This window comes from Populus trichocarpa, chromosome 15 (assembly GCF_000002775.5).
Source record: "Populus trichocarpa isolate Nisqually-1 chromosome 15, P.trichocarpa_v4.1, whole genome shotgun sequence".
NCBI lineage: Eukaryota > Viridiplantae > Streptophyta > Magnoliopsida > Malpighiales > Salicaceae > Populus > Populus trichocarpa.
Window position 1 is genome coordinate 10658061 of NC_037299.2, and position 24024 is coordinate 10682084.

At 34.1% G+C, this 24024-nt stretch overlaps 2 protein-coding genes and 1 long non-coding RNA gene across 9 annotated transcripts; 1 reads left to right on the plus strand and 2 right to left on the minus strand.

The window, feature by feature from the left end:
- The first annotated feature begins 6596 nt into the window (after positions 1–6596).
- LOC7453785 (kinetochore protein SPC25 homolog) lies at positions 6597–11974 on the plus strand. 6 transcript variants are annotated; one of them, XR_002977985.2, is made up of 10 exons: positions 6599–6853; positions 7008–7073; positions 8105–8251; positions 8864–8977; positions 9065–9154; positions 9310–9432; positions 9717–9922; positions 10378–10423; positions 10918–11028; positions 11580–11974. XR_002977985.2 is itself a non-coding variant. In XM_024585908.2 (9 exons), the coding sequence occupies exons 1-8, from the start codon at positions 6685–6687 to the stop codon at positions 10387–10389; spliced, it is 927 nt and encodes a 308-aa protein (XP_024441676.1). In that variant the 5' UTR covers positions 6599–6684; the 3' UTR covers positions 10390–10423; positions 11580–11974. The 6 variants fall into 6 exon arrangements, 5 of the variants coding, with proteins under 5 accessions (XP_024441677.1, XP_024441676.1, XP_002321620.2 ...); XM_024585908.2 differs by lacking the exon at positions 10918–11028; XM_002321584.4 differs by lacking the exons at positions 10918–11028; positions 11580–11974 and adding an exon at positions 10502–10884.
- LOC7457761 (short-chain dehydrogenase TIC 32 B, chloroplastic) lies at positions 11060–15384 on the minus strand. Of its 2 annotated transcripts, XM_024585906.2 has the most exons (9): positions 14768–14915; positions 14192–14268; positions 13392–13623; positions 13173–13252; positions 12314–12467; positions 11923–12001; positions 11742–11832; positions 11608–11654; positions 11060–11499 (listed from the first exon to the last, which is right to left on the minus strand). In XM_024585906.2, the coding sequence occupies exons 3-9, from the start codon at positions 13568–13570 to the stop codon at positions 11317–11319; spliced, it is 813 nt and encodes a 270-aa protein (XP_024441674.1). In that variant the 5' UTR covers positions 13571–13623; positions 14192–14268; positions 14768–14915; the 3' UTR covers positions 11060–11316. The 2 variants fall into 2 exon arrangements, with proteins under 2 accessions (XP_024441674.1, XP_002322183.1); XM_002322147.4 differs by lacking the exon at positions 14192–14268 and having other exon boundaries at positions 14768–15384.
- Positions 15385–18638: 3254 nt separating this feature from the next.
- Positions 18639–20237, minus strand: LOC127904393 (uncharacterized). Its single transcript, XR_008057523.1, has 2 exons — positions 19691–20237; positions 18639–19330 (listed from the first exon to the last, which is right to left on the minus strand). It is a non-coding gene; the product is annotated as an uncharacterized LOC127904393 (long non-coding RNA).
- Positions 20238–24024: the final 3787 nt, after the last annotated feature.

Sequence of the window (24024 nt, forward strand, 5' to 3'; positions counted from 1 at the left end):
TGCCCCTTTTTTAAACCACAGTGGAATGCCTTTGTTGCACTCAAAAGAAAAAAAAATTGTATAACTTTCTATTAAGGTTATTTTTTGTCTTTTCAATATTTTTTGCACAGTAAAATTAAGTTGATACATTAAAAAAAAAAAACAATAACATGCATCGAGAGAGATTTTCATCTTTTCATTTGTTTTTAAACAATGAATTGATCAAATTTTTCTTAAAATAAAATAAAATCTAAGGTTGGTTCCAAGTATTTTTTTTGTCTTATTATTATTATTATTATTATATATATATATATATATATATATATATATATATATTGTTATTTTGATATTCACTTGGGGATTGTTTGATAATTTTAAAAAATTAAATTTTATTGAAAAAAATTATTGATGTGTGCAACGCACATTCATGGCTATCCCATAACAAAAATCAACCAATCATGACAATGTTTGGAATAATGTGTTATCTTCTTTGCATTGGCGGGGCGATCCACACATCAGATATGTTGTTGGGCTCTAGTAGTTTTTTTTTCTTTTTCTCTCTCATGGTCTGGAAATCCATGCCAGCCCTTCCAAAACTGACCCTCCAATTTGTATTTCTATTAGGGGGTGTTTGTTTGATGGAAAATGCTTTTCTGGAAACCACTTTCCAAAATTTTCTGTGTTTGTTTGTTATTAGAAAAATTGATCAACGAAAAACACTTTTCAATCAAAGAAAAAATTGATTTGATTTTCAGGAAAGTGTTTTTCTTTTATTTTGGGTGGAAAACACTTTCCAGAAGTTGTGAAAAATTTAGAAATTTCATATTATTTGCTGATTATATCAACTTTGGCCCTCAAACTTTTAATTGCTATATATATATATATTGTTTTGAATATATTTTTCAATTTCATCCCTTAAAATGTAATTTTTATATTAACTTTGGTTCTCATTTTTGTAATTATTATTTGTTTTTTCTTATTATTTTTTAATTGAAATTTTTTTCTATCAAATTTGGTTCTCATTCTTTTAATTATTATTTATTTTATTTGAAATAATTTTTTTTTCTATTAGATTTGTAATTGATTGGGGATACCATGCCCTTTTTTTAAACCATAGTGGAATGTCTTTGTTGGACTCAAAAGAAAAAAAATTGTATAACTTTCTATTAAGGTTATTTTTTTGTTATTTTAATATTTTTTGTATAATAAAATTATGTTGATATCCTTAAAAAAAAAACAATAACATGCATCGAGAACAATTTTTGTCTTTTCATTTGTTTTTAAACAATGAAGCAATCAAATTGCTCTTAAAATAAATAAAATAAAATCTAAAATTGGTTCCAAGTATCTTTTTATCTTTTTATTATATATGTTTTTTTGTTATTTTGATATTCACTTAGGGATTGTTTGATAATTTAAAAAAATTAATCATTTTCCAGAAGCTGTGAGAAATGTCATATTATTTGCTGATTATATCAAATTTGGTCCTTAAATTTTTAATTGCTATATATATTTTGTTTTGAATATTTTTTTTTAATTTCATTTCTTAGAATTTAATTTTTATATTAACTTTGGTCCTTATTTTTATAATTATTATTTGTTTTTCCCTTATCATTTTTTAATTGAAATTTTTTATCTATCAAATTTGATCATCATTTTTTTGATTGTTACTTATTTTGTTTGAAATAATTTATGGAATGGTAATTATTATTATTTTAATTTCTTCATCTTTCAATTTTTTTATTTGTTGGATTTGATTTATATTATTTTAATTATTATTTATTTTATTTGAGATAATTTATAAAGTTATATTTTTTTTTTCAATTTCATTCATATCCAACTTTTTAATTTATAAGATTTATTTCTCGTTATTTTAATAAACTTGAAAAAAATAAAATATTAATAAATTATTTTCCAGCTTATTTTTCATGACATAACCAAACACTGAAAAGTGTTTTCTAACTTATTTTCTATTACACTAATTCATTGACACAAATTAAATTAATTCGAATTAACTTAATTATTAATATCTAAGTATTGTTTTATATTAAAAAAATTAATCCAAATTAAAATATAACACGAGATACTGACCTAGTGAAATGTCTAATCAGCGCGAGATGGGGAGGCTAGCAGCACCAAACCCATCCATGGTCCAGGACAGCTTTTCTTTAGAATGAGTCGTTTTGTCGACGGGCAATGAGGAAGAAACAAGCAAACCCACCCCTGTATACAAATATGACAACAACTAGAGTATTACCCTTTGCTTCATCTATTTATATAATATTTACAAAAACTATTAAGGTGGGATTTTTATTATAGCATAATAGTGAAAATATTATTCATTGAAAATAATGTTTTCATGGTTGTTCCTTTCCATCAAATAAAAAAATTAAAAGTAGCTATCAGAGATATTTAGATCTTTTTACATACTTATTAGTCATTATTAAACTAGTAAAAGATAAATAAATCTGTCTGTATTTTAAAAGCATAATGAAAGCACCAAAATATCATTGAAAGTAAAAAAAAAAAAAATTGCCCTCAATTGGCTTTTTAATCTATTCACAATGGTTTTTTTTTTTTTTTGTAATTATTAAGTAAGATGGGGAGCAATTTAGTATTCTTATCTACTATTATTTATTAATAAAAATAATATATATATATATATATATATATATATATATTTGAAATATGTATATATATATATATATATATATATTAAATGATAAATATTATTTATATATCTGTGTTTTATGTTAATATTAAAATATGCGTATATCATATTGTATTAAAATAATCTAAATATTCTACAAATATATTTATATAATATAAATATATATTTTAGGTTAGATTTGAACGACTTTCGAGTTAAGTTTGATAATATATATATCCTACCTATTATCCATCGAATCTAAAAATTTATATTTATTTAAATAAGATCAGATTAGGTCGGTTCAGACCGGTATTCATTAGTTTCGGATTAAATTATCTTCTCTATACTCACAACGTTATAAAGGTTTCTACGGGGGACAAAATTGAGGGTTAAGTAAGGATGATGATTACGACATTTTAACTTTCGAGTTACATGCCATGCCATGCCATGTCTAGCTACTTTGTCTTAAGATTTCTTTCTTAATACGCACCTTGTCTTAAGATATTATTTCTAACCTTTTCAAATTTCAAGCAGCTTTCATCGAGAAAACCAGCACCACCACCACTAAATTCCTACATACATACATACATACATACATGTATCCAAATGGAAAGTTTTTTTTTTTTAATCAGCGAAAGAAAGTTTAAGATCCTATGTGCTTGATGATGGACGGAATTTCATATCATCCGAATAAAGGAGAGATTATTAAGTATGTCTAGGGTTTGTTTGGCCTTACCGTTCTTTTTTCTTCCTTTTTTTTTTCTTTTTAGTGTAAAAAAACATCAAATTTATGTCTAACTACTCTAAATTTATGCCTTTTAATGATCTTAATATCTCCATATTAATTAAAACCATTCGAAACGACATAAAATTATCACTAAATTCAAAAAAAAAAAAAAAAAACAATGAATACCCATTACCAAACAGATCGAAACCTCCTATATATGTTGAAGGGGCATTGATCATGCGCAACATCTCATCCCTTGTCCTTGTAAAGGACAAAAACCTCTTGTCTCGTTTAACAACTTCTTATGCTTCTTCTTCTTCTTCTTGGTTTTTTCCCCTCCGAATTTCTTGTAGCTTGCTAGCTCCCACTACTGATTGAATGCCCAGAGCGATTAAAAAAAAAGAAAAAAGAAAAAAAGAAGAAGGATAACAGGTTGTGATTGTAATCAATGTTTCTTTTATTTTTCCTCTTTTAAATATCGATTTTTTCTTTCTTTCTTACAATATGATCATTCCCTTTTGTTGCTGGTTTAATTTATTGATGCTTGCCGGTGGGACGGGTAGCAGTCAAATTCAAGATTATGTGCTTTGATTCCGGTCGACAATCTTTCAAAAGAGAGCATTATCTAGGCAAAGAAATTCATATGGCATGTTTAGAACATGAAAGTGAACATGAAGAGAGAGAAAAAAGAAGTAAATATATATTATTAATTCATTAAAAAAAGTGAGAAAATCATGAACAACATGGATCCATACCAATGATCACCACATTTGAGCTCCTTAATTTGTAAACTCTCAATGGAGACCCCATGATTAATTAATTAAACCGATAAATTATTTCAAGGATAATTAGCATTTTTTAAGTATGAAAAGCACATTAATATGCGCTAGTCTTAGATGCAATTAATTCTAAAGGCAAATCAAGAGCAACATGCAAGATGATCGTGCATTCATGCTGTTTTAATTATAATTATATCCAAATCATTAGCCATTGTTGCTATTTAATCTTATCCCTGTTTTGTTTTCTACGCTTTTGGTCCATTTCTGCATCATCAGCTTGATTGATTTATTTATTTAATTAATCAAGAAAAAAAGAAACTTGATTATTAAACTTTAATGGTGTAAGATTTATGCACCGACAGCTTAATTTACTGTGGAATTCCAAATCCAGTACTAATTATATTAATAGCATCTCAAATTAATATATTAGCCAGCCAAGACAGGTGAAGAATTTTGAGTTCAGGTAAGCTCCAGATTGCACTATATAATTAACTCATTTATTAGAAAATAGTAACTGTCTTAATTTATTTCAAATTTTTCTATGTTGTTTGTGAGTTTTTTCGTAAGTTGCAGACATCATTTGGATTGTAGTTCCTGAAAGAGGAAGGAGTTCTAACGTTGAGTCACGGCATAATTAAAATTTATTTGATACGTGGTGAATATTGTTTTTTTAAATATTTTTAATTTAAAAATATATATTTTTTTTGACATCAACACATTAAAACGATCCAAAAAACACATAAAAAATTAATTTAAAACTAAAAAAAATATTTTTTTTTCAAAATACAGTTAATGCCAAACACCACGTAAATGTACAAAGTAAAAGTGTAATTGATGTCTCCTCCTGTGGTTTCAGATTCGAACCCTATAGTTGTTAATATGATGACTACTAAAGTCTTATTTAATCGTTAATTTTAAGGTCATAAAATATTAGTGGAGCTGATTCAAATATCAATATTAATAATAATTAAAAAAAAAGTATAGTTGATGGCTTTCTTTCGAGCAATAATTGCATGGATACACGAAACCATCCCTATGAAAAGAAGGTTCTGTAAATCATCAATGGCTAGTCAACTATGAGATCATTTAGACCAAGAAACATTTTTTAGGCATGGCCCTCTCTTTCTTCCACAACACGGGGGGCCGTAGCCACAAAACTCCACACAGCACGTAAATTTAATGAAAATAAATGTACTTTTTTGTTCTTGTTTTTAATTTAAGCACTTCAATTATTATTCTTTGCTTGATGATGGAAAACTGGAAATTATACTTTATTTTGGTTTCATATTGGATCACCATCAGACAACCATTTTATAGTACCACTTGTTTCTATGTTGGAATGCTCTTCCCTTCTTTTAAGGTTAATGCCCTAAATGGCTTTTCTTCTTTCGGCTCCAAAGAGAGGTATTAATTAATTTTCATGTCACGAAAGGCAGCTTATAGTAATGGTTTTTTTTTCTGTCGTTTTTTTTTTTTTTCTTAGAACTGTCATGCGAAAGGTTTCTTATGCCAGTCAGGTTTCGTTTTGTGATTCATGCAACGTATTTTCATGCAGACCTTAAAAAAAATGCTTGAATTGTTAGAAGATGCATGTCTAATTATTTCTAGTATTTTCTCCTGGGAAACATGCGGAACAATTAGATGTTCAATTATTAAACCCGGTTCAACAAGTCAACTTAAAACCCTGTAAATTTAGGTCTGTCTAAGCTTAATTTTTTTTAAATAATAATTTAGAGTTGATTCGGATGATGAGAGAACTAGAAACCCAATCGACAAGTTAAAACTAAATATGATTATTTTTTTCAAAATAAAGTCATTTTAATTTTAAAAAAATTAAAATAATATTTTGATTTATATAAATTAACTCGTAATTCAGATTTTTAAGTTATCATAAATTAGATTTAGTTTAATAATTTGAGTGGAAGGAAGCGGAGTTTAAAATCCTTCAATTTTCGAGAAAAATGGCTTGCAATATCATCTTGATGGCCTTTTCATATCTATTGCTGGATGGGTTCAAGTGTAGTAGTTTCCAGTGATTTTATAAGTCAGTGTATGATTTTTTTTTTCCCTGCAAGTTGTTTTTTTTTTACATGTTTTCATTTTCAAAAAGAAAAGAAAAGGCCATCCTTCAATTGCTATGGAACTAGCCCAGTGGAGATATACTCAGGGCCCAATAACCACCTCGTAGAGTGTGAGCTCCAGCCCCTAATTAGCCCAAAAGAAAATAGATTACAACCCTTGAAGGGCAGGGAATGAGGATTGAACCAGTAGAATAGCCTCCGGCAGTCCAGTATCGGTTCCCAGAAAAGTCCGTAGCCCATAACACAAAAACACGCGTTCCCGGCCTGCGGAAAGGGCAAAGAAGTAAACGCGCAAAAAGATGAGAGAAAAAAAAATAAAAAAAAGGAAAACGAAAGTGTGATTTGCAAAATCAAATTGGGCCGCCTAATTCATTTAATTCAAAAGTGTTCGATAAAAGCAAAATTTAAATTAAAACACACACTCTCTCTCTCCCCCTCCCCCTCCCCCTCTCGCATAGCGCAAAGAAAATGGAATGGAAAGCGACGGAAACTGTACGAGCAAAAATGGAGTCCTTGCGGTTGATTTGCGACAGAGATGCCCAAATCCAACTGCAGAAAATGGACTCCTTCACGGCGTCGTTTTCCAACTCTATGGATTCAGTCAAGGCCAGAGCAGAAGAAACTGTGCAGAATCAAGGTCAGAAGGCTTGCATTTTCACTTTACTCCAACTTGCTTAAATAGAAGCTTGGGTTTGTAGTGTAGTTAGTTTGGGAAGTTAACTGTTCTACTTGTGGATGGAATTAGAACGGTTAGTGCTTTGGAAATTGTGTGATTTTTGTTTTGTTTGCAGGGAAATTAGGGAGGTTGAAATCTAGCTTGAAAGAAGCTGATGGTGAATTTGTTAAAGTTCTGGCAGGTTTCTCTCTCTCTCTCTCTCTGTTTTCTTCTTACCTGTATTTGGAGGTGAAAACCCTCAGTGAATTTATGCTGGCAATTTTTAGTGTTGTAAAATCCTTTAATTTATTAGATCTTTTGAAGTGGCTGGTTCATAATTTGGATGTGAAATCTGAATTCAGGTGTTTCGGGCATTTAAAATGCGAGTAGTAATTAATTAATTGATGGAGAATGTGCATATTGCAAGTGATTCACTGACTGAACACTGGTAAATGCTACTATGATTTTAAGTTTGTAACTAAACAATCTAATATTGATTGCCTTACAACGAGCGATCGTCATTACCGTTTTTGATTGAAACTTTAGGTTTTGGGAGGGCTGTATTGTTTGCTTGCAATTACAGCTAGTGTGTTTTTCTAGTTAATTTTATTGGTTTAAGCATTAATCTGTAATGGAAGACAGAACATATTGATTTGCTTGTTGAGAATTAATGTTTTTGAGTAAATCTTAACCAGGATTTGCATTTTCTTTCCATTAATTTTTATTTGCTTCTACACGCTTAAAATTTCAAAGAAATAACTTACTCCCGGTTCCAAATGTGAAGGTGGAGTTTAACTTTCACCAATCATCAATTATGATGTTTTGTTTTATTTACCATTTGTATGCTTGAGTTGATGGATTGCCACGCTATTTTGGAAACCCTTAACTAAATAAATGATCAACTAGTGGCACATAATGTTTAGGGGAGACAAAGATATGCTATTTCGGAGAGTAAAGAAATGTTATAGCTTCCAAAATTGGTCTGATACAAAATTAGCTGAAGAAAGAGCAGCAGAGACTTGTATTTGAATTGAGACTTTTTGGTGTCTTAATAAGAATGCTGGAAGTGAGTAAAGATTGATAAGGGAAAATGTGTGTCTTTTCTTCTCTAAACAAATCCACTCTCTGCTTCAATTTTTATTTATGTTTTGTGTGATAAAATGCTTTAAAACTGATTTCCATTAGCTTTCAGATTTATTTGTTTATTATTTTTTAATTTGTGTTCTCGTATAGTTAAGACTCAGAAAGAGGCCAAGCAGCTGGTAACAAGGGACTCCATATCTGCTACAAGAGCTAGAATACAAAAACTTCAAAAGAGTGTTCAAGTTCAAAGGGCCAGGAGGGATGAGCATGCAGCAATCATGTCCCAGCAATCTCTAGGTAATATTTTTTCCTGTTATTAGCTAATTGTTAATTGTTTGATTGTTAATTGTTCATATCCTTTACTCCATTGCCATACTTACTCTCGTGAAAAATTGAATAGTGCATTTTCCTTCAAATATTGTTTCATTAACTAACTTGATTAAGATGAGATTTCTGTCAGTTTGGGTTATGCCTGTGAAATTGATGGTTATATCGTGGTTCTAAACATGACTAGGGTTAGATCTTGGTTCTGATTGAGTTGGAAACAAAGGTTGGAAAGGTGGAGATTTGTAGGATGTGTTTTCACATTTTCCTGACATGTTAGGGCACTATGGGAACTTATGCAAACATCCATTAGGATGGGATCTGAACTGTACAATTCAACTATTGGTGGTTAGTTTGAATGCAATACCTGGACTGACTACATAACCATGGCTCATCTTTGATTGGAAGAGGAATCACCAAGTCTGAATTCATATTGTTGATGAATTTAGAGTTTGTACATCCTCAATTGTAGCATGCTGTGATATTTCTTATGTTTGTTTCTTTGTCAGTTGCCTTCGAAACCATACTTTAGTTTTGCTTATTGGTCTCTGCTCTCTGCCCTTTTCTCTTTGGCATTGTTTACAGCTTTGGCAACATCCAAAGAAACAGAACACCAAGACATCGACCATAGAAGGGAAATTCAAGAGGCAATGTTATGGTACAATATGGTTCTTGGCTTCAAAATTGAAGGTGGCAGGGGTAATCTATGCAATTGCATTTTTGAATAATCATTCTCTTTTATTCCTTTATGTAAATTCCGTACTTACAAATTCTCGATATGTTTAGGGGTAAAATTCACATTCAACAACATCAATTTGAAAAATCCATACAAGGAGTACTCTTTCACCATTCGCTATGAAAATGATATGTACACATGTAAGTAATGGATGCATTTGGATTATAAATTAATTTCAGACCTCAACTCAACTGAGTCTTTGTCCATTCCATTTCTGATATGGGCTAAACTTTTCATCATCTGTTGTTTGAATATATTCTTATTATATTTAAAGTTTTTTCTGCCTAATTTGCAGTGTTGGCTTGTGATCCACAATTGAATGACACCAAACAGTTGATCCATGAGTTGAATAAAACCAATGGCTTGTTCAAATTTGTCAGAAAATTAAGAGAGAAGTTTCAAGAAGCTGCACCACTTGGTAGAGTTTTACTTGTGTTCCTTTAACCTGTGTACTTGGGATACTTTCTGGATAATGGGCACTTGCTTTCTCTTTTGTGCATTATTTTCCATGGAATGGTTCATTATTTCAGCAAACATAAATGTTGGTTCCAGACATGACCTGAATGTGACATGCTAGTTGCTCTTCTGGGACAACCACTAAAATGTGGAGAAGTTTGATGAATAGGCTTTCAGCTCGGCTGTTTACGAGCAATTTCAGTACTCCTAAACTAAACTATTGTATGTTCAACCTTAATGCATTAGGATTCTTGCCTCAGTCCACAACTCTTCATCAAGAGACAACAATATCTGTGTCTGCTCCAGTTTTTAGTGACGTAAGTGAATCTCCATCAACGACAAGCCAAACTTCAGATGAACTCAAAAGAAATTCCAAGAGAAGTAGGCATGGAAGAGGAGGGAGACAGGCAATCATGTCTCCTGTATCTGTTCGCCGGTCCCCACGCTTTAAGGTAACTTGATTTTGATTGCATAGGAAGTTCAATGTTTTTTACCACCTCCAAATACCAACTGGATAATGATTGTTTTTTTCTTGCAATTTAACTCTAGGCAATTAGTGGTGGATGACAATTGAAAAAAAAGGCTATAAATTGAGTTTGAAATATGTAGACAACATGATGTAGCCAGTATTCCTCCTAGCATGTCGAGTTTGTCACTATCATTCCTTGAACTTTCTGCATTCTGAGATTACCAAGCAAGGCCTATAGGTTCTGTGTGGCAACTGTGTTGTGGTTGTTCTCCAACGTTCTTATCATGCTCTTGTGTAGCCTTTCTCTCTCCTTTTCATTCTCAAATAAAAGCATTCTTGCTCATTATGTATTTATTACAATTCCCCTTTTAGTTCTTTGATATTTGTGCTATACAACTTCCACTGATGTGGATTTTCTTGTTCTGAAATTTATGTCAGGGTAAGAAATGAAGAAGTGGAGGCAGTTTTTGTCACCTTTAGTTTGGTATGATTGCGTGCCCTTTTAACTTGCTTGTGTGAAGCTGGTCATTGTTTGTGACTAGGTTGCTTTCTTGCTTGATAGTCGATATGTGAATCAGGCCAATTTATCATATTAGTGGAAAATTAACTGAAAGGGAATGAAGACTCTCCAACAGAACGATTACTACTCACCTGGCACGATGACCTCAACAAGGAGCCCAAGCTGCTTTAGTGTATTATGCTGTACTTGTGATCTTACTCGATGACCGATGTAAAGGGCCAAACATGATTGTCCCTTTTGTTGATGTCTAATCTATGGATTTCGACCTATTAGAAGCACACTGTGTTTAGTTTTAGATATCATTTAATTCAATGTGATGCGCTGATGTTCTTTGAAACGGATAATCGGGACAACTCAGTTTTCATAAGTTTTCACATTTTATGCTTTTCCTGAACTGGTTTTCATAGCTATGATCTTATGATTGACCCCTTGCTCTCCTTCCCCTTCCCTAAACACAGAGTCTCATATACGAGAGGAGGGCAATCCAGCCGGTTAGAGGCTTTTCTCCCATCTGGCTTGCCCGTTCAAGTCATCTCTTGTCCCTCCATTGAGATTTTTTTTTGCTTAAGGTAATAAGAACAAAATAGCTCACTTGTAAACTTATGCGAAGGAAATAATCCCTTTTATTAATGTCATAAATTGAACTAAATCTCATATCCTCTCCTCTATTATACAATGATGTGCCATCACTATCTCGTTATTTAAATTTGTCAACTTTGAATTATCCTTTACTCTTTTTTTATTAGCTCCTACTCTTATAAAATCCCTTTCTTAAGTGTATGTACATCCGATAGAATTTATAACTTGTAAATATACATGACTCCTAAATATGTACTCTCATCACTAGGAAGAGCATGCTATGCTGCTGGTAGATACAGATATCTCTGCATCAGTGCATGGGTTTGCATCCACAGTTTCTGTGCTTCAGATTCATCATTTGCCAGAGTTGAACATTTACTTTCATTACAGTCTGCGAAGTATTTGCCACTCACACCTTCTATTTGCTGACTCAAAGCAACATAACATGTGGTTGATGCACCCTGCATATCATAAAAGCACACTCGCTCACCTAACTTGAAGTCTCTGTGTCTGTCTGTATGTACATGAATCTTTTTGACAGGGGAAATGACAAGGGAGCGTTGACAAACCTGAGATGTTGATTTTAGTAACTTGGACGCAATGAAGTAAAGGGAATCTGCAGATAAGATTTTTAGTACTTATATTAGATTGTTTTTAATTTTCTTCCATGAAAATACTCCGGGAGGAAGATAAATGAAGCTACCTGTGAGGAAGCCCTTATAACTAGCTCTCAATATTCCAGTCTTCACAATGCCTGGATGTACCGCATTGATAGTTACTCTTGCATTCCTTGCCTGCCAAAAAAATCAAAATTTACCTTGAGCTTTGGTGTCTAAAAGGGAAGAGAGAAGAAGTAAAGGGGCTGATCATGGGTGGCATTTTACCCTGAGCTGTCTGGCTATTTCCTTGACGTGCAATATATTAGCCAATTTGGACTGAGAATATGCACGTGTCCCATCATAGCTGCAAAATGAGAAAACCAAATCTGAAGCTTGATTTTTTCTTACATAGCAATAATTCCCTTCATAATCATGATTACTCCATTTGGGATTTTCCTACAACTTGCTAATGACTGTTTAATCGATGCTGATTAGATTCTTGGTGGTTGTTATGTTATCATTAGTATCTCTTTTAGTCTAATCACGTATCATTTGAGAGGGTGTAATTTTAGCCCAAGCTCTTTACTAGATATGGGCTCATGGCACTCAAATGATGCCGCACGATTCCTTTTCAAATGTAATGTTACTGAAATTAAGGGAAGGAGAGGGATCTTACCTCTTCGGGCTTAGCATTTTCTGGAGGCAAAAAGCATCTCTCTTCACCCAGCTGTGAATTACAGACGAGAGATTTATTATTCTTCCTTGGATGCCTGTCTGCTCTGCTGTTTCTATCATTTTCTCTAACAGCAGCTCTGTCATCAAATAATGCCCTGCAAAAAAAGGTCTCAAGATCGGTCGGTCGGTCTTGATGGTAGTAAAAACTTGATTTTCCCACCACCTTGCCACATCTTTTTGATGTTTTAGGGCCCCAAATCATCATCTTAAAACTTCATAATTTATTTTTTGTTTTTTATTATTGATATTCTCAAATCCGTTAGTATGCTAATCAAAATTAAATCCCTTCTAATGAACAATCTTGATTCTTGAATCTAACAACTAGCTATGAGTGTAGAAATGGGGTCCCAAATAAAAAATACAACCACACTCGAACACTGTTAGGGCCTATAGAGAGGAAGGCCCATTGTGTACATCTTCATGTAATGACTAATCCCACCATGCCTCTAAACATCTTGATAACACTAATTAGACCTGCAATCAAGGTTGACAAACCACTTTTACTTTTTTTTTTTTTGGGTTATTAATTAGTATTATTTTATTATTTAGTGGTCTAACAAGGAGGTATTATCATAACCATAAAGTTAAGCATAATAGTTAGCCGTGTCTTTTCTGCTTTTTCATTATTTCAATGTAATCATGATTTTCCCCATTTTTATTTTTGATTCTCATGATTTTCCCCACAACACTTGAGATTGTCAGATAAGTTTGGATATGTTTTTTTTTTAAAAAAGAAAGATACCTGCAATATCATAATTACGGAAAGAAGAAGAAGAACCAGTAAGAGATTCAGTGTTTACCCAAGTAATTCGTAGCAAATGTCATTTCGATTTTGTCTTCAGAGAACTCCAATTTCTGAGAGTATATTCCAGCATTATTTCTGCAATTAAAGTGATCATACTCTTAGCAACTATTCTCCAAGATTTCGTACGTGTTCATGAAAACATTGCCGGTCAAAAAAATACAAGAGATCAAGAATTAATTGATATATATATATATATATATATATATACACTCACATGAGGATGTTCAGGGGTAGTCCAAGAGCAAGAAAACCAGAACAAAATCTCTTTACAGAAACAAACGAGCTCATATCAGTCTCAAATATTATTATCTCTGCATTTGGACTCTCTTTTTGTATCGCTTCCTTTACTCCAGCTGCCTTTTTCAAGTCCCTTGCAGGAATCACTATTCTCATACCCTTTTTAGCTAGTGCTCTTGCTGTTTCCACTCCAATACCTGATGTAGCCCCTTTAAAGAAAAAAAACAGCAAACGAGTGGTATAAATTAAAAAATACCTGGTAAAGTCAAAACATTACAGATAATTAATTAGAGCGGGAATAATATATATATATATATATATATATATAGAAGAATGTTGTGAATCTTGTGATACATTTTTTTATTACACAAATAAATTAATAGCACTATATTAAGATTAAAAATTCAAAAGCTACTCTTATTTTTTTATATATGAGAGTTACATTCTGTATATATTTTGTTTTTCTGATCGGGAAACGTAACATCATTAATTGTCTGGTTGAGAATGTATATATAATTAAACTTGTGCAAGTTGAGAATAAATAATAAATGCATGGAGATTCATGGATATGCTTTTTGAATAAGATCGAAGGAAAATCAGTTCAATAAAAAAAAGCAGGTGAAAAACGATGAAAGTATATAAAACAAGGGCATGATTCATGGCTGAGAAAGAAGTGATCAAGTATGAACCAATCAGAGAATATATATAGATAAAAATCACTCAAAAGAGACAAAACCCTATCTCGCAATAGCCAGAAAGGGCCACTAGTTAAATAACCTTCGTAGAATATACTGATTGTTGGGAGGATAATACAAAAACTATATGCTCTTAACCTCAGATCGACTACTCATTTTCTGCAGCACACGCCACACACAAAAAGGGCCATGAAAACCATTGCCAGAAACTATAGGAAAATATGGAAGAGATCAATATGTTGAAGGAAAAGAAAACGAAATGGTTGCTGATGGTGCGAGACATGGAGTGATGAACCATTTGGTCAAATCTTAATTTGAAAGTAGAGAACGTGAGAGAAAAGAATTGAAGGTAAAATTAACCCTTGTAACTCACTGCACTCTGAAATAGGAAAAAAAGGAGAAAAAGAAAGCAAAGAAGTTGATAATGTCTTGAGGAAGAAGGGAAAGGGGTAGCGAAGGAAGATGAAGAAGGAGGAAATCTCACAATCTCAAAGGGTAAAACTCCTCCAAGAAAATGAAAAGGAAAAGGGAACAAACCTTTTTCATCCATGCTTATTCAGGAAAAAGGTGGTGAAAAGATGAAAAATAATTCCCAACATCAAAATAAATAAACTTGTGTATATATCTTGGTGGTTAAAGATAAAATCCGGAAACTAACCAGTGATGATGGCAGTTAAATGGGGAGGGACTAAGCAAGCAGAATCTTGAATAACTTGCTCAGCAGTTGAATTTGAGCCATAACCACTTGGGCCTGCAATGCCTGCTAGATATCTCCATGTTTCCTTCATGGGGTTGGTGCCTTTGAATCTTGGAGAGCAAGAGAAGCAGTTTAGCCTAGAGACCACAAAACTCTCTCTCTCTCTCTATATATATATATATAGAGAGACGACTCTTGCTAAAGATATGCAAGAAGAAGGGATTTTCTGGTGATCAAAGGATTATTTCAAGCTGGTGGTCATGTCCAAACAACACCTGACATGTGTCACAATGGCAGAACTCTACTGCACTACATCATTGAAATAATTGGTTGAGACAGGCTACAAAGGATGGTCAATGGGGTAGGAGATGTCTTAAGCTTTGTGGTTGCAGTACCATTATTTTGTCCCTTTCTTCTTCCTCATAATTAATGGAGAAGCATTGTGCTTGTCGAAATGTACCATTATCATGTGTCTTTTTATTGTTATTTCCATTCTCACTACTGTCTTTCCTTGCCGCTGGGTGCTTGCGCTATCTATTATTTCCCTACAGGATTTCTAATGTCAATCTATGAGGACATTATCAGAGCATGAAAATTCACTCAAACTGGTGAAATTTGACTTCCTTGTAAATAGTTTTGGAGCACTGTACGTTTCGCTTGCTTTAATTTAGTTGGTTGGATCTGACACAGCTCACAATTAGTCTATCATACATGACTTTTTTGTTAAGAAATTAATCATGTCTTGATCAGACATTAGCGTACCTTAATTCCCATATCAAGGGACAAGACATGTTGCTTGATGCAAGGAAAATTGACAGTCAAAAAAATTAATGATGGTAAACATTGTGAAAGATTTATGAAGGCACAGTTCCAAGTACATATTGGATTTAAAAAGTTGCGTTTAATCTAGGTTTCTTGCAAATGATTTTTTTTCCCTCTCTCGTTACATCTTGCCAATGATTAATTAGTCATGAAGGTCTAAAAAAACCTGGAACGTAGGATTCAGAATTTGTTGTGCTTCCATAGAATTCAGATTTCTCTTCCTTCGCTTAAGCTACTTGCTTTCTGAAAGCACCAAATCGACCCGCTACCTAGTGAGAGAGACGCTGCTGGGACTGGCCAGCGATCGTTCTAGCAGCAGTGACTGCTACTTGTATAAAATTCATTCACTAAGAGATCAAAAGGCAAATATTCCATGGAGAGATAGGCTGTGCTACCGCGCATACCATCATTTTACTTTCAAATCAATTCAAACTTATATAATTACTTACCCAACAAAATCGATGTCCATGTAGTATTCACACGTGTGCATCTGGAAAATGAAAACCGAGTGATAATTGCATGCAATATTGAGAAATATATTGGGTTTTATCTCGTGAGAAAAGGGCTAAGGATTTCAGACAAAACTGCTTTTTCCTGTGCAAGGCCGTGTCATTCACTTTTCCTTTTGGTCTCCACGGCCAATTTTTTCAATCCATCACTTTGAGAAAATGATAGCCGTTGTTGGAGGATTGATGGACTAAAAGAGAGCATTGAGGTTGACTCCTCAACAATGGAGTTGTGAACTTGCTATGCACCGGGGACCCAGTGGTTCCCCAAGCTGCTTACACTTCTCATCAAATTGCAACAGCATAGTGAAGCACTTCTGTTCTAGTTTCACATGTGATCTTGCCTCCCTTTGGGTTCATTCTCTCATTCATGGCATGCTCACAAAAAGTGTAAAGTAATAAAGGTTTGATTGGAAGGCCCTTTTACTAGCCATAAATGCTTGTTGGAAACAAAAGGGAATTTCCCATTATTCAAAAGCTAAAGAGGGTAGCTTCTTGTGCCAAAAATCTAGGGCAAAGATTATGCATTTAAACAACCTTTTTTTTCCCTTTCTTTTCTTGAAGTTTTGCTCCTATTAAGAGTGAAGTGTCTCATGAATGAATAAGACTTGAATTCCTTTTCTAATAACTTCAAAATTAATCCTACATCAAATTCTCGAGACAAAAGGGGAGTTTGGTACTGATTGATATTCTTGTTCAGAGTCACGCAGAGTAAAAGCCGTATATATCCTCTTCTAAAAGAAATTTAAATTCGAAACTCTCCTTTATAGAAAAAAAAAAAAAAACCCATTTCCGTATACTTCCAAATAAAGTGTCTTGGCATAAGATCCGAATATTTAATAAATATATATCCACTTATGGAAGGAAGGGGAAGTCAACCGAGCAAAAATAAATTAAATAAAAAGTGAAAACATCCGAGAAAACATTCTCATTGAAGAATTGAATCAAACAACCGGACCAAATTCTCAACCCACCGCTTTCTTATCCTATCTGCTTTTCTCAGTTGAAAGATAGGTTTTAGTCTTGATGAACGCTATCAAATCTCCAACAACTCCACCGAATCGCCATTTGAGAACCCAAGCAAGTCCATTAGCCACCTAACCATAGATTTCCCATTTCTTTTCTATCGATATATATGATCCCAAGAACACCTTTTCAGTTTTTAATTCTTTGCTAAGCACTAATATATATTAAATTAAAAGAAGAAAGAGCGTTGTATCTCCTATATACCACAAGTTATCTAGGGCTAAAATTAACAATATTGCAAGAAAATCTCCCCCAAATTAAAGAATTTATGAGGGACCAATCGTTGCCTCCATGTACAAAAGTTTCCTACCTGAATTGATGCATCTCAACAATGCAAATTAAGCATGCAACCATTGCCGACAAACCCTAAGAATCTCTCACATCACTTTGCCAACCTGCCTTTTGTCATCCATGTAGATCAAGTTTACTTGAAAGAAAATTATGTATCATTTCCTATGAGTGCTAGCCACACGTATGTGCCATAAGCCTTAAGATGGAGCCAATCATGGGATGACATATGGCCCCATGGAGGTGCGCCATAAGCCTTAAGATGGAGCCAATCACGGGAGCGAGTGGGACATGGCCACATCTAGTGTTTGCCTTTTGTTATACCTAAAACATAGATTACTGGATTAGCTAGCCATATATTATTGACATGATGATCGATGCTAAGTACTAAATAACAATAGATCGTCATGTTTTTGCTTGCTTTAGTTCCTTGTATGAGAAGATTTGCAGAAAAGGTTGTTTGTCTTCATCTTGGCAACTATATCTAACCTAAAAGACACGAGGGGCTGGCCAAATTTTATATCAAAGTTGAAAAAAAAACGAATATTGAATTGGAAATCGAGATTTGACTAAGAATACGCACGCATATGTGTGTGTGTGTCTATGTATATTAATCTCTTAAAAAAATCCTTCTTAATTAAGTGATGATTATATATTTGAACTAGTTAAGAGAAATCCATGTGACGGAAAAGGAATATAAGCAAAAAAATCTATTCAGACAGTATAATGTGTTTGCCATTCTTGGTGAGTGGATGACAATATGGGCTGAGCATAGTCTTCGTGGTTGAATAAACAGTTTTAAATCATAGTTTTCAAAGCTGAAATGATGAATTATTTGCTCCAAAGTTTCACATTTGGATCTTAATCAATCTTGAGATATGATCAGATGACAAAATTATATTTGATTGATCAGAAGTCTCTTCCTTTTAAAAGAACGTCTCGGCCTTCTATATGCTCCAAGTCTAGAATAATGGTCCTTTCTTGTCCTAAATCTAACAGCATGCGTACTTTTTAGACATTTGGATTTCGGGGCTTCACAACTTTCATTTACAAAGAAATTATCAGAAGAAACACTAAATTATCGTGTTTGAGACAAAAGAAACACTAGATTATGAGCATGATCCATTGTTAAATCAGGAGTTGACAATCGATTAATTAAAAAACAACAATGTCAAGCAATGCCAATGATATTGAGGAATATTAGCATGATCCATTGTTAAAATCCGTTTTGATTATGTTTTTTGATAAGCAATACGTAGTGGCCGAAGGAGGCTGAGAGTCCAAAAGGTAGCTTACATAGCCAGAGCAGCAACAGCCATAGAAGCAATACAACCTGCAACAATATTAATGAGCAGAAACTTCCAAGGTCAGCCATGGAGTTAGCTTCCCGGAGGGTGTGGCAGAAGGAGACATTGCCCAGACCTGAAGAAGACCTGGAAACCAGAGCAACAAACTCATGAAACTTCCAAGGTCTGGAGCGGGGATTGTTCAACCAACTAACCACAGAAGCAGAGTCTGATTCTACCAAGAAATTGAGCCCCACAAAATCCTTGTTTGATGAAGACAGTTCCATTGCTTTGACGACTGCCAGTAGCTCAGCTTCATTCGAGTCCTTGTTACCCACTGAACAAAAGAAGATACCTCTTAACAATCCCTAGATGATCCCTTAACACACCACCAATACCTGCAGGCCCTGGTTTTCCCTTGGAAGAACCATCAACATTCCATTTTAGTGTTTGATCATCAGGGGGGTTCCATAAATAACAATGGAGCTCGATTGCTTTTCCCATTCGTCCAATGCACAAGACCTTAATATGATAGCCATAAATCTGATGCAGAGTAAGAGAAATCTGAGTAGATCGCTCTCAACCATGAACATAGCCTTGTCAATATCAACAAGAAAATAGTATCATAGTCAGGGACCCTGTTATTGAATACCTTGTCATTACGCATAAGCCATACTGACCACAGGACTGCAAAGAAAAGCATGGTCCAAACCTTCCCATGGCTTCTTTCAGTATAACCGTTTTGTTCATGTGTACGAGGACACATTAATTACTTTACGATTTTCTTTTTTTTTAAAAAGAGTTTAATTTGTGATATTCACCATCCCAATCACTCTAAAACATAGTTTTTTTTTTTTGTGGGAAAATTACTGTTACATACCCGCAAGGAAACATTTGAAATTTGCATTTTGTGTACCATAATCCATAATAATCAAAGCTCTGGTTTGTTAGTTTACTTGGTTCAAACTTCAAAACCTTTCCAAAAGAAAGTGGATCAAATTGTTGCTGTCAATTAGAAGCCTGTCTCTTCCTTTCAAAGTAGCTGATTGAGACTTTCCAATGCACCGATGCTATAAAATAAATTTGAAACATATTTTTTTTTTGTTGGATAAGATCTGAATTGCCTGTAAGAGAAAATAAAAAAGTGGCATGCGTGCTTATTTTTTGTTGTAAATCCAATTATTGGCTTTGTGTGCGTGTCGAAATGCTTGTTTGCCCTTTACTCCTTTTATCCACAAGATTCTATGTTTTTGTATTCACAGCCCATTGGTTTTTCTGGCATGCTTTCATTGAAAGATCTTGCGGACAAGATAGCAGCAAAGTTGCAGGACACTTTGTTTATAGGAGCCGAAGTGCAAGGAAAGAGAAAGAAAGGTGATCTCTGCCCTTGCAAGATATGAAAAGGTACTGTTAAGACCAACCGAGTGGTATTCCCCAATTGAAATTGCAGGACACTTTGTTTATGTCATTTTGCTGAATAGTCTGGAATCATTTTATTTGTTTCTGTTTTGCATAATCATATATGATCAAAGGAAGCTCATTGCTTTTTTTTTTTAAATTGAAAATTACTACGAAAATTTCATGAGCAATTATGTTGATAATTTCTGATGCGTTAAATTGCTAATAGAGTTTGTCACGGCCCGAATCCTGGATCCATGACCGACAACGTAGGAGCGGTGTTGTAAGTATTGGGAAAACCAGGAACAGCCAGAAACCAATTTTTGCCAAATCACAAATCACAAGTCCCAATTCTTTTCCCTCTTTGTGCAATCAAAATTAGGATCAAACAATCAACAAAATAATGCAAACAATCACATAAATCAATACCAAGATTTTTACATGTAAAACCTGATGCGGGAAAAATCACGGGACCGTAGTCCACCTAAAAACTTTCACTATCAACAAATAATGGATTTATAATTGTTCTTCTTCATATTTAACTAAGGGCTACAACATACATATCATTAAGAACAATATATTCTTGGAATACAACAAGAAGGGAGAAATATTTGAGAAAAACTCACAATACTGACAGCCCAGGTTTTTGACAAAACAACCAACTTATACACCACCAATCTTCGATCCAACCGTTCAGAATGAAGAGTAACGTGTCTAGAAGCTGTTGTCAAAATCTCAGCCCGATCCAACGATCAACGAGCTAAAAAAAAAAAAATGAAGACAGAGTTCAACTGCCTTCTTTTCTTTTCTTTCTCCCGTGTTCTCTGCTCTGCTTTGCTCTAATTAATTGCTGAAGCTACAGAGTGGCAGACCTATTTTAATTTTAAAGAGCCAAGCCATGCTCTCTTGACAATTAATGTCTACCCTTATTATATGTTGCAGGACCATAAACAACAGCAAGAACACTTTATCTATACTAAATTTCAGAACGGACATATCAAAAAAAGAAATTATTTAAAAATATATAGTATTTCATAATCTTTCAAAATATTACAATATTCAAAACTAATAAAACGAAATGATAGTTCAAAACTTCTAATTAATAATTAAAACAAAAAAAAACCATAATACTTTTTACATTGTCAAAATCTAAACTTAATTAAAATATGGTAATAGTGGAGCGTTTAAAACATTAAATCAAAACTAAAAGAAAAATCTCGCAAAATAAGTAAGACATACCAACCAAAACACAACATAAAAAGAAGTCAAGTTTTGTAAATGCAACATTTATTTATTGATGTGTTTTCTAATTGCGATTATATATACAGACCCGTGACAAGCACAAACTGTGCTATTTTACTAATATGTTTTTGCGGATATGTTATGAAGTCAAAATTTTAATTTTTCTACGTTAATAGCCCAAAATAGTCAAATATGATGCATTGTACGAATTGAATTAAGCCATTGATTCGACATCGATTTCCTCTTAAGAAGATTATTGATCTTCCAATCAATGAAGATAAGATGGAAAAGATGGCATAGAAGATTCCATCAACATTACAAGAAAGAAGTTAAAAAATATACAGCGTCAAACTGATGGTGAACCCACCAAAATACTCCCAGCATAAACAACAGCCATGCACACAGCTGCTAAAACTGTTGTTTCTAAGCCCCCAAATCCGGCTTATAGAGACGAGCGTTCCTTTGCGGCTGTGGTGTCAAACGCAAAGCCTTCTGATGACTCTCACAAAATTTTATCAGTGACTTATGTGCCATCATCATACGACAGAAATTGGCTGGTTCGTAGTCTTATTTGAACAACTAATGAAGGGGTAGACTACGCAAACACCGGGCAATTTATCTTAACATCAATGGCAGGCGTGGTTGGTTTTCGTTTCTTGGGCGCCACGAAAGCAATCATCACTTTCAACAGCACGACATCATGCAGAAAGGGATAGAAACATGAATCACCCCATGGAAATCTATTTTCAGTGACATTAAACCCTTGGTTAGAGAGGATAAAACAGACGATAGGTTTGCATGGGTTATCATTCTTGGAGAGGATATAGCCTTTTTTAAAAATACTTTTAAAATATAAATCGAGCAATCAAAATCTGCTAAATGAAAAAGAGAGCTGGGCTGGATAAATCAGAAGATTTGGAAGCGCATTTTATTTCAGGAGAGTCCATGGATAAGCTGGATGTTTGGGAACCACTATTAGAGAATGATGAGGCCCATGCCGATATGGTGGATAATGTACCAGAAACTTTGGAATGTCCCTGTGGCCCATATGCTGGAAACTATAAGCAATCCTTTGCTTCTTTTATTTCCCCCATAGCTGACCCGTATGAGCTCCAAGAAATGGAAGCAAATCAGGAAAGGCTGCATAGAGAAACAAGAAGTCAGCTAAAAGGGCAAGGGACAAAATCAAATTAGCTGCTCCTGTTGAAGTTGACGAGGTCAGCTCATTGTTTCTTGAACCAAATAACAGAGTGGAAGACAGTCAAGGCTGCATTATAAAGCAGCTTAAGGGAAATGGTAGTTTGGGGGGGGGGGGGGGGGGTGGTGAAGATATAGAGACAGTACACCAGATTCGGGGATTCAGATGGGGAATGTCCGTTTTTTAAAAAGGGAAGACAATATAGAAGATGCAGATCAAACAGAGGAGCTTAGACTTATGATCTATGCTGGGAAGCTTTATACTCCTAAATAGCTTCATGGGAGATATTAATACTCAGATAACAAGGGAGAAAGAGGATTGGCGAGCTGCTCAATAGCTTGCCCCTTTACTTTGATCAATTAGTTATTTCCTCAATTTTTATAAATTCTTTGTCTTGGAATATTAGAGGTATGTGTTCTTTGGGGAAAATGAATGCTTTGCCAAAGTCTCTTTTGCATCATAAGATTGATTGTTGCTTATTGTTAAAAACAAAATTGGAAAATTGTACTGATGCTATGGTGTACAGAATCTGGAATCATTTAGATATCAAATGAACTGCTGTTGACTCAGTTGGGCGTTCGGGTGGTTTACTGGCCAAGTGGGATGACTCCAAGTTCAGAGTCACCTCGGTTGATTATGGCAATGGGTGGATTGCTCTTAGCGGAGAAAATGTCCATACCAGTTTCAGATTTTTTTGTTAGCATCGCAACTTAGATTATGGAACACTAGCACCTACGGGAATCAAGAGAAGAAACTGATGGATATTCAGGTGACCATTGCAGATCTCGTTAGGTGAGGTTAGTCAAATTGTGGAGAGTATCTCGTCAACAATGGTGTAGTCTCAGTGATCAGATTACTAAGTTTTTCCACTTTATAGCGAAGAGACGGGGCCGTAAAAAGTTCATCATGGAGGTTCGTCATGCAAACAGGATTCACAGAACGCCAAGTGAGATAAAATCAGCAGCTTCCTCTTATTTCACCAATTTATTTAGCAGACCAAATATGAGAAGAGCAGTTATAAGGGATATGGGCTTCAGGCGGTTGAGTACGGGTCAGTCAGCCTTTTCAGAGAGACCAATTACTCTTGCTGAAGTTCATGAGGCGGTTTGGGATTGTGACAGAGCAAAATCACCGGGGCCGGATGGTTTCAACTTCAGATTTACAGGAAAGTCCGGCACCTTATCTGTCATGATTTGTTTTCCCTTGTAAATGAATTTTTCAGGACAGAACGAATGCCAAGAGGAGTCAATCATTCGTATATAGCTCTGATTGCTAAGAAACTGGAAGCAACTTCTTCCTCGGACTATAGACCGATTAGTATGGTGAGTGGTGGTATCTACAAAATATTGTCTAAAATTCTTTCCAATCGGCTAAAGGGTGTCATGCAGGACTTGATCAGTGATAACCAAACAGCCTTCATTGCCGGAAGACAAATTGTAGATGGATAACCAA

Coding starts and splice junctions, on each gene's coding strand:
- LOC7453785 (XM_024585908.2), top strand. CDS start 6,685: ATGGAATGGAAAGCGACGGAAACTGTACGAGCAAAAATGGAGTCCTTG. Junction 8,978..9,064: donor CAAAATTGAAGGTGGCAGGG/GTAATCTATGCA, acceptor CGATATGTTTAG/GGGTAAAATTCACATTCAAC. Junction 9,433..9,716: donor TCAAGAAGCTGCACCACTTG/GTAGAGTTTTAC, acceptor TTAATGCATTAG/GATTCTTGCCTCAGTCCACA.
- LOC7457761 (XM_002322147.4), bottom strand. CDS start 14,897: ATGAAGGAAACATGGAGATATCTAGCAGGCATTGCAGGCCCAAGTGGT. Junction 13,253..13,391: donor CTACCCCTGAACATCCTCAT/GTGAGTGTATAT, acceptor CTTTAATTGCAG/AAATAATGCTGGAATATACT. Junction 11,655..11,741: donor TTATAAGGGCTTCCTCACAG/GTAGCTTCATTT, acceptor TCTTATCTGCAG/ATTCCCTTTACTTCATTGCG.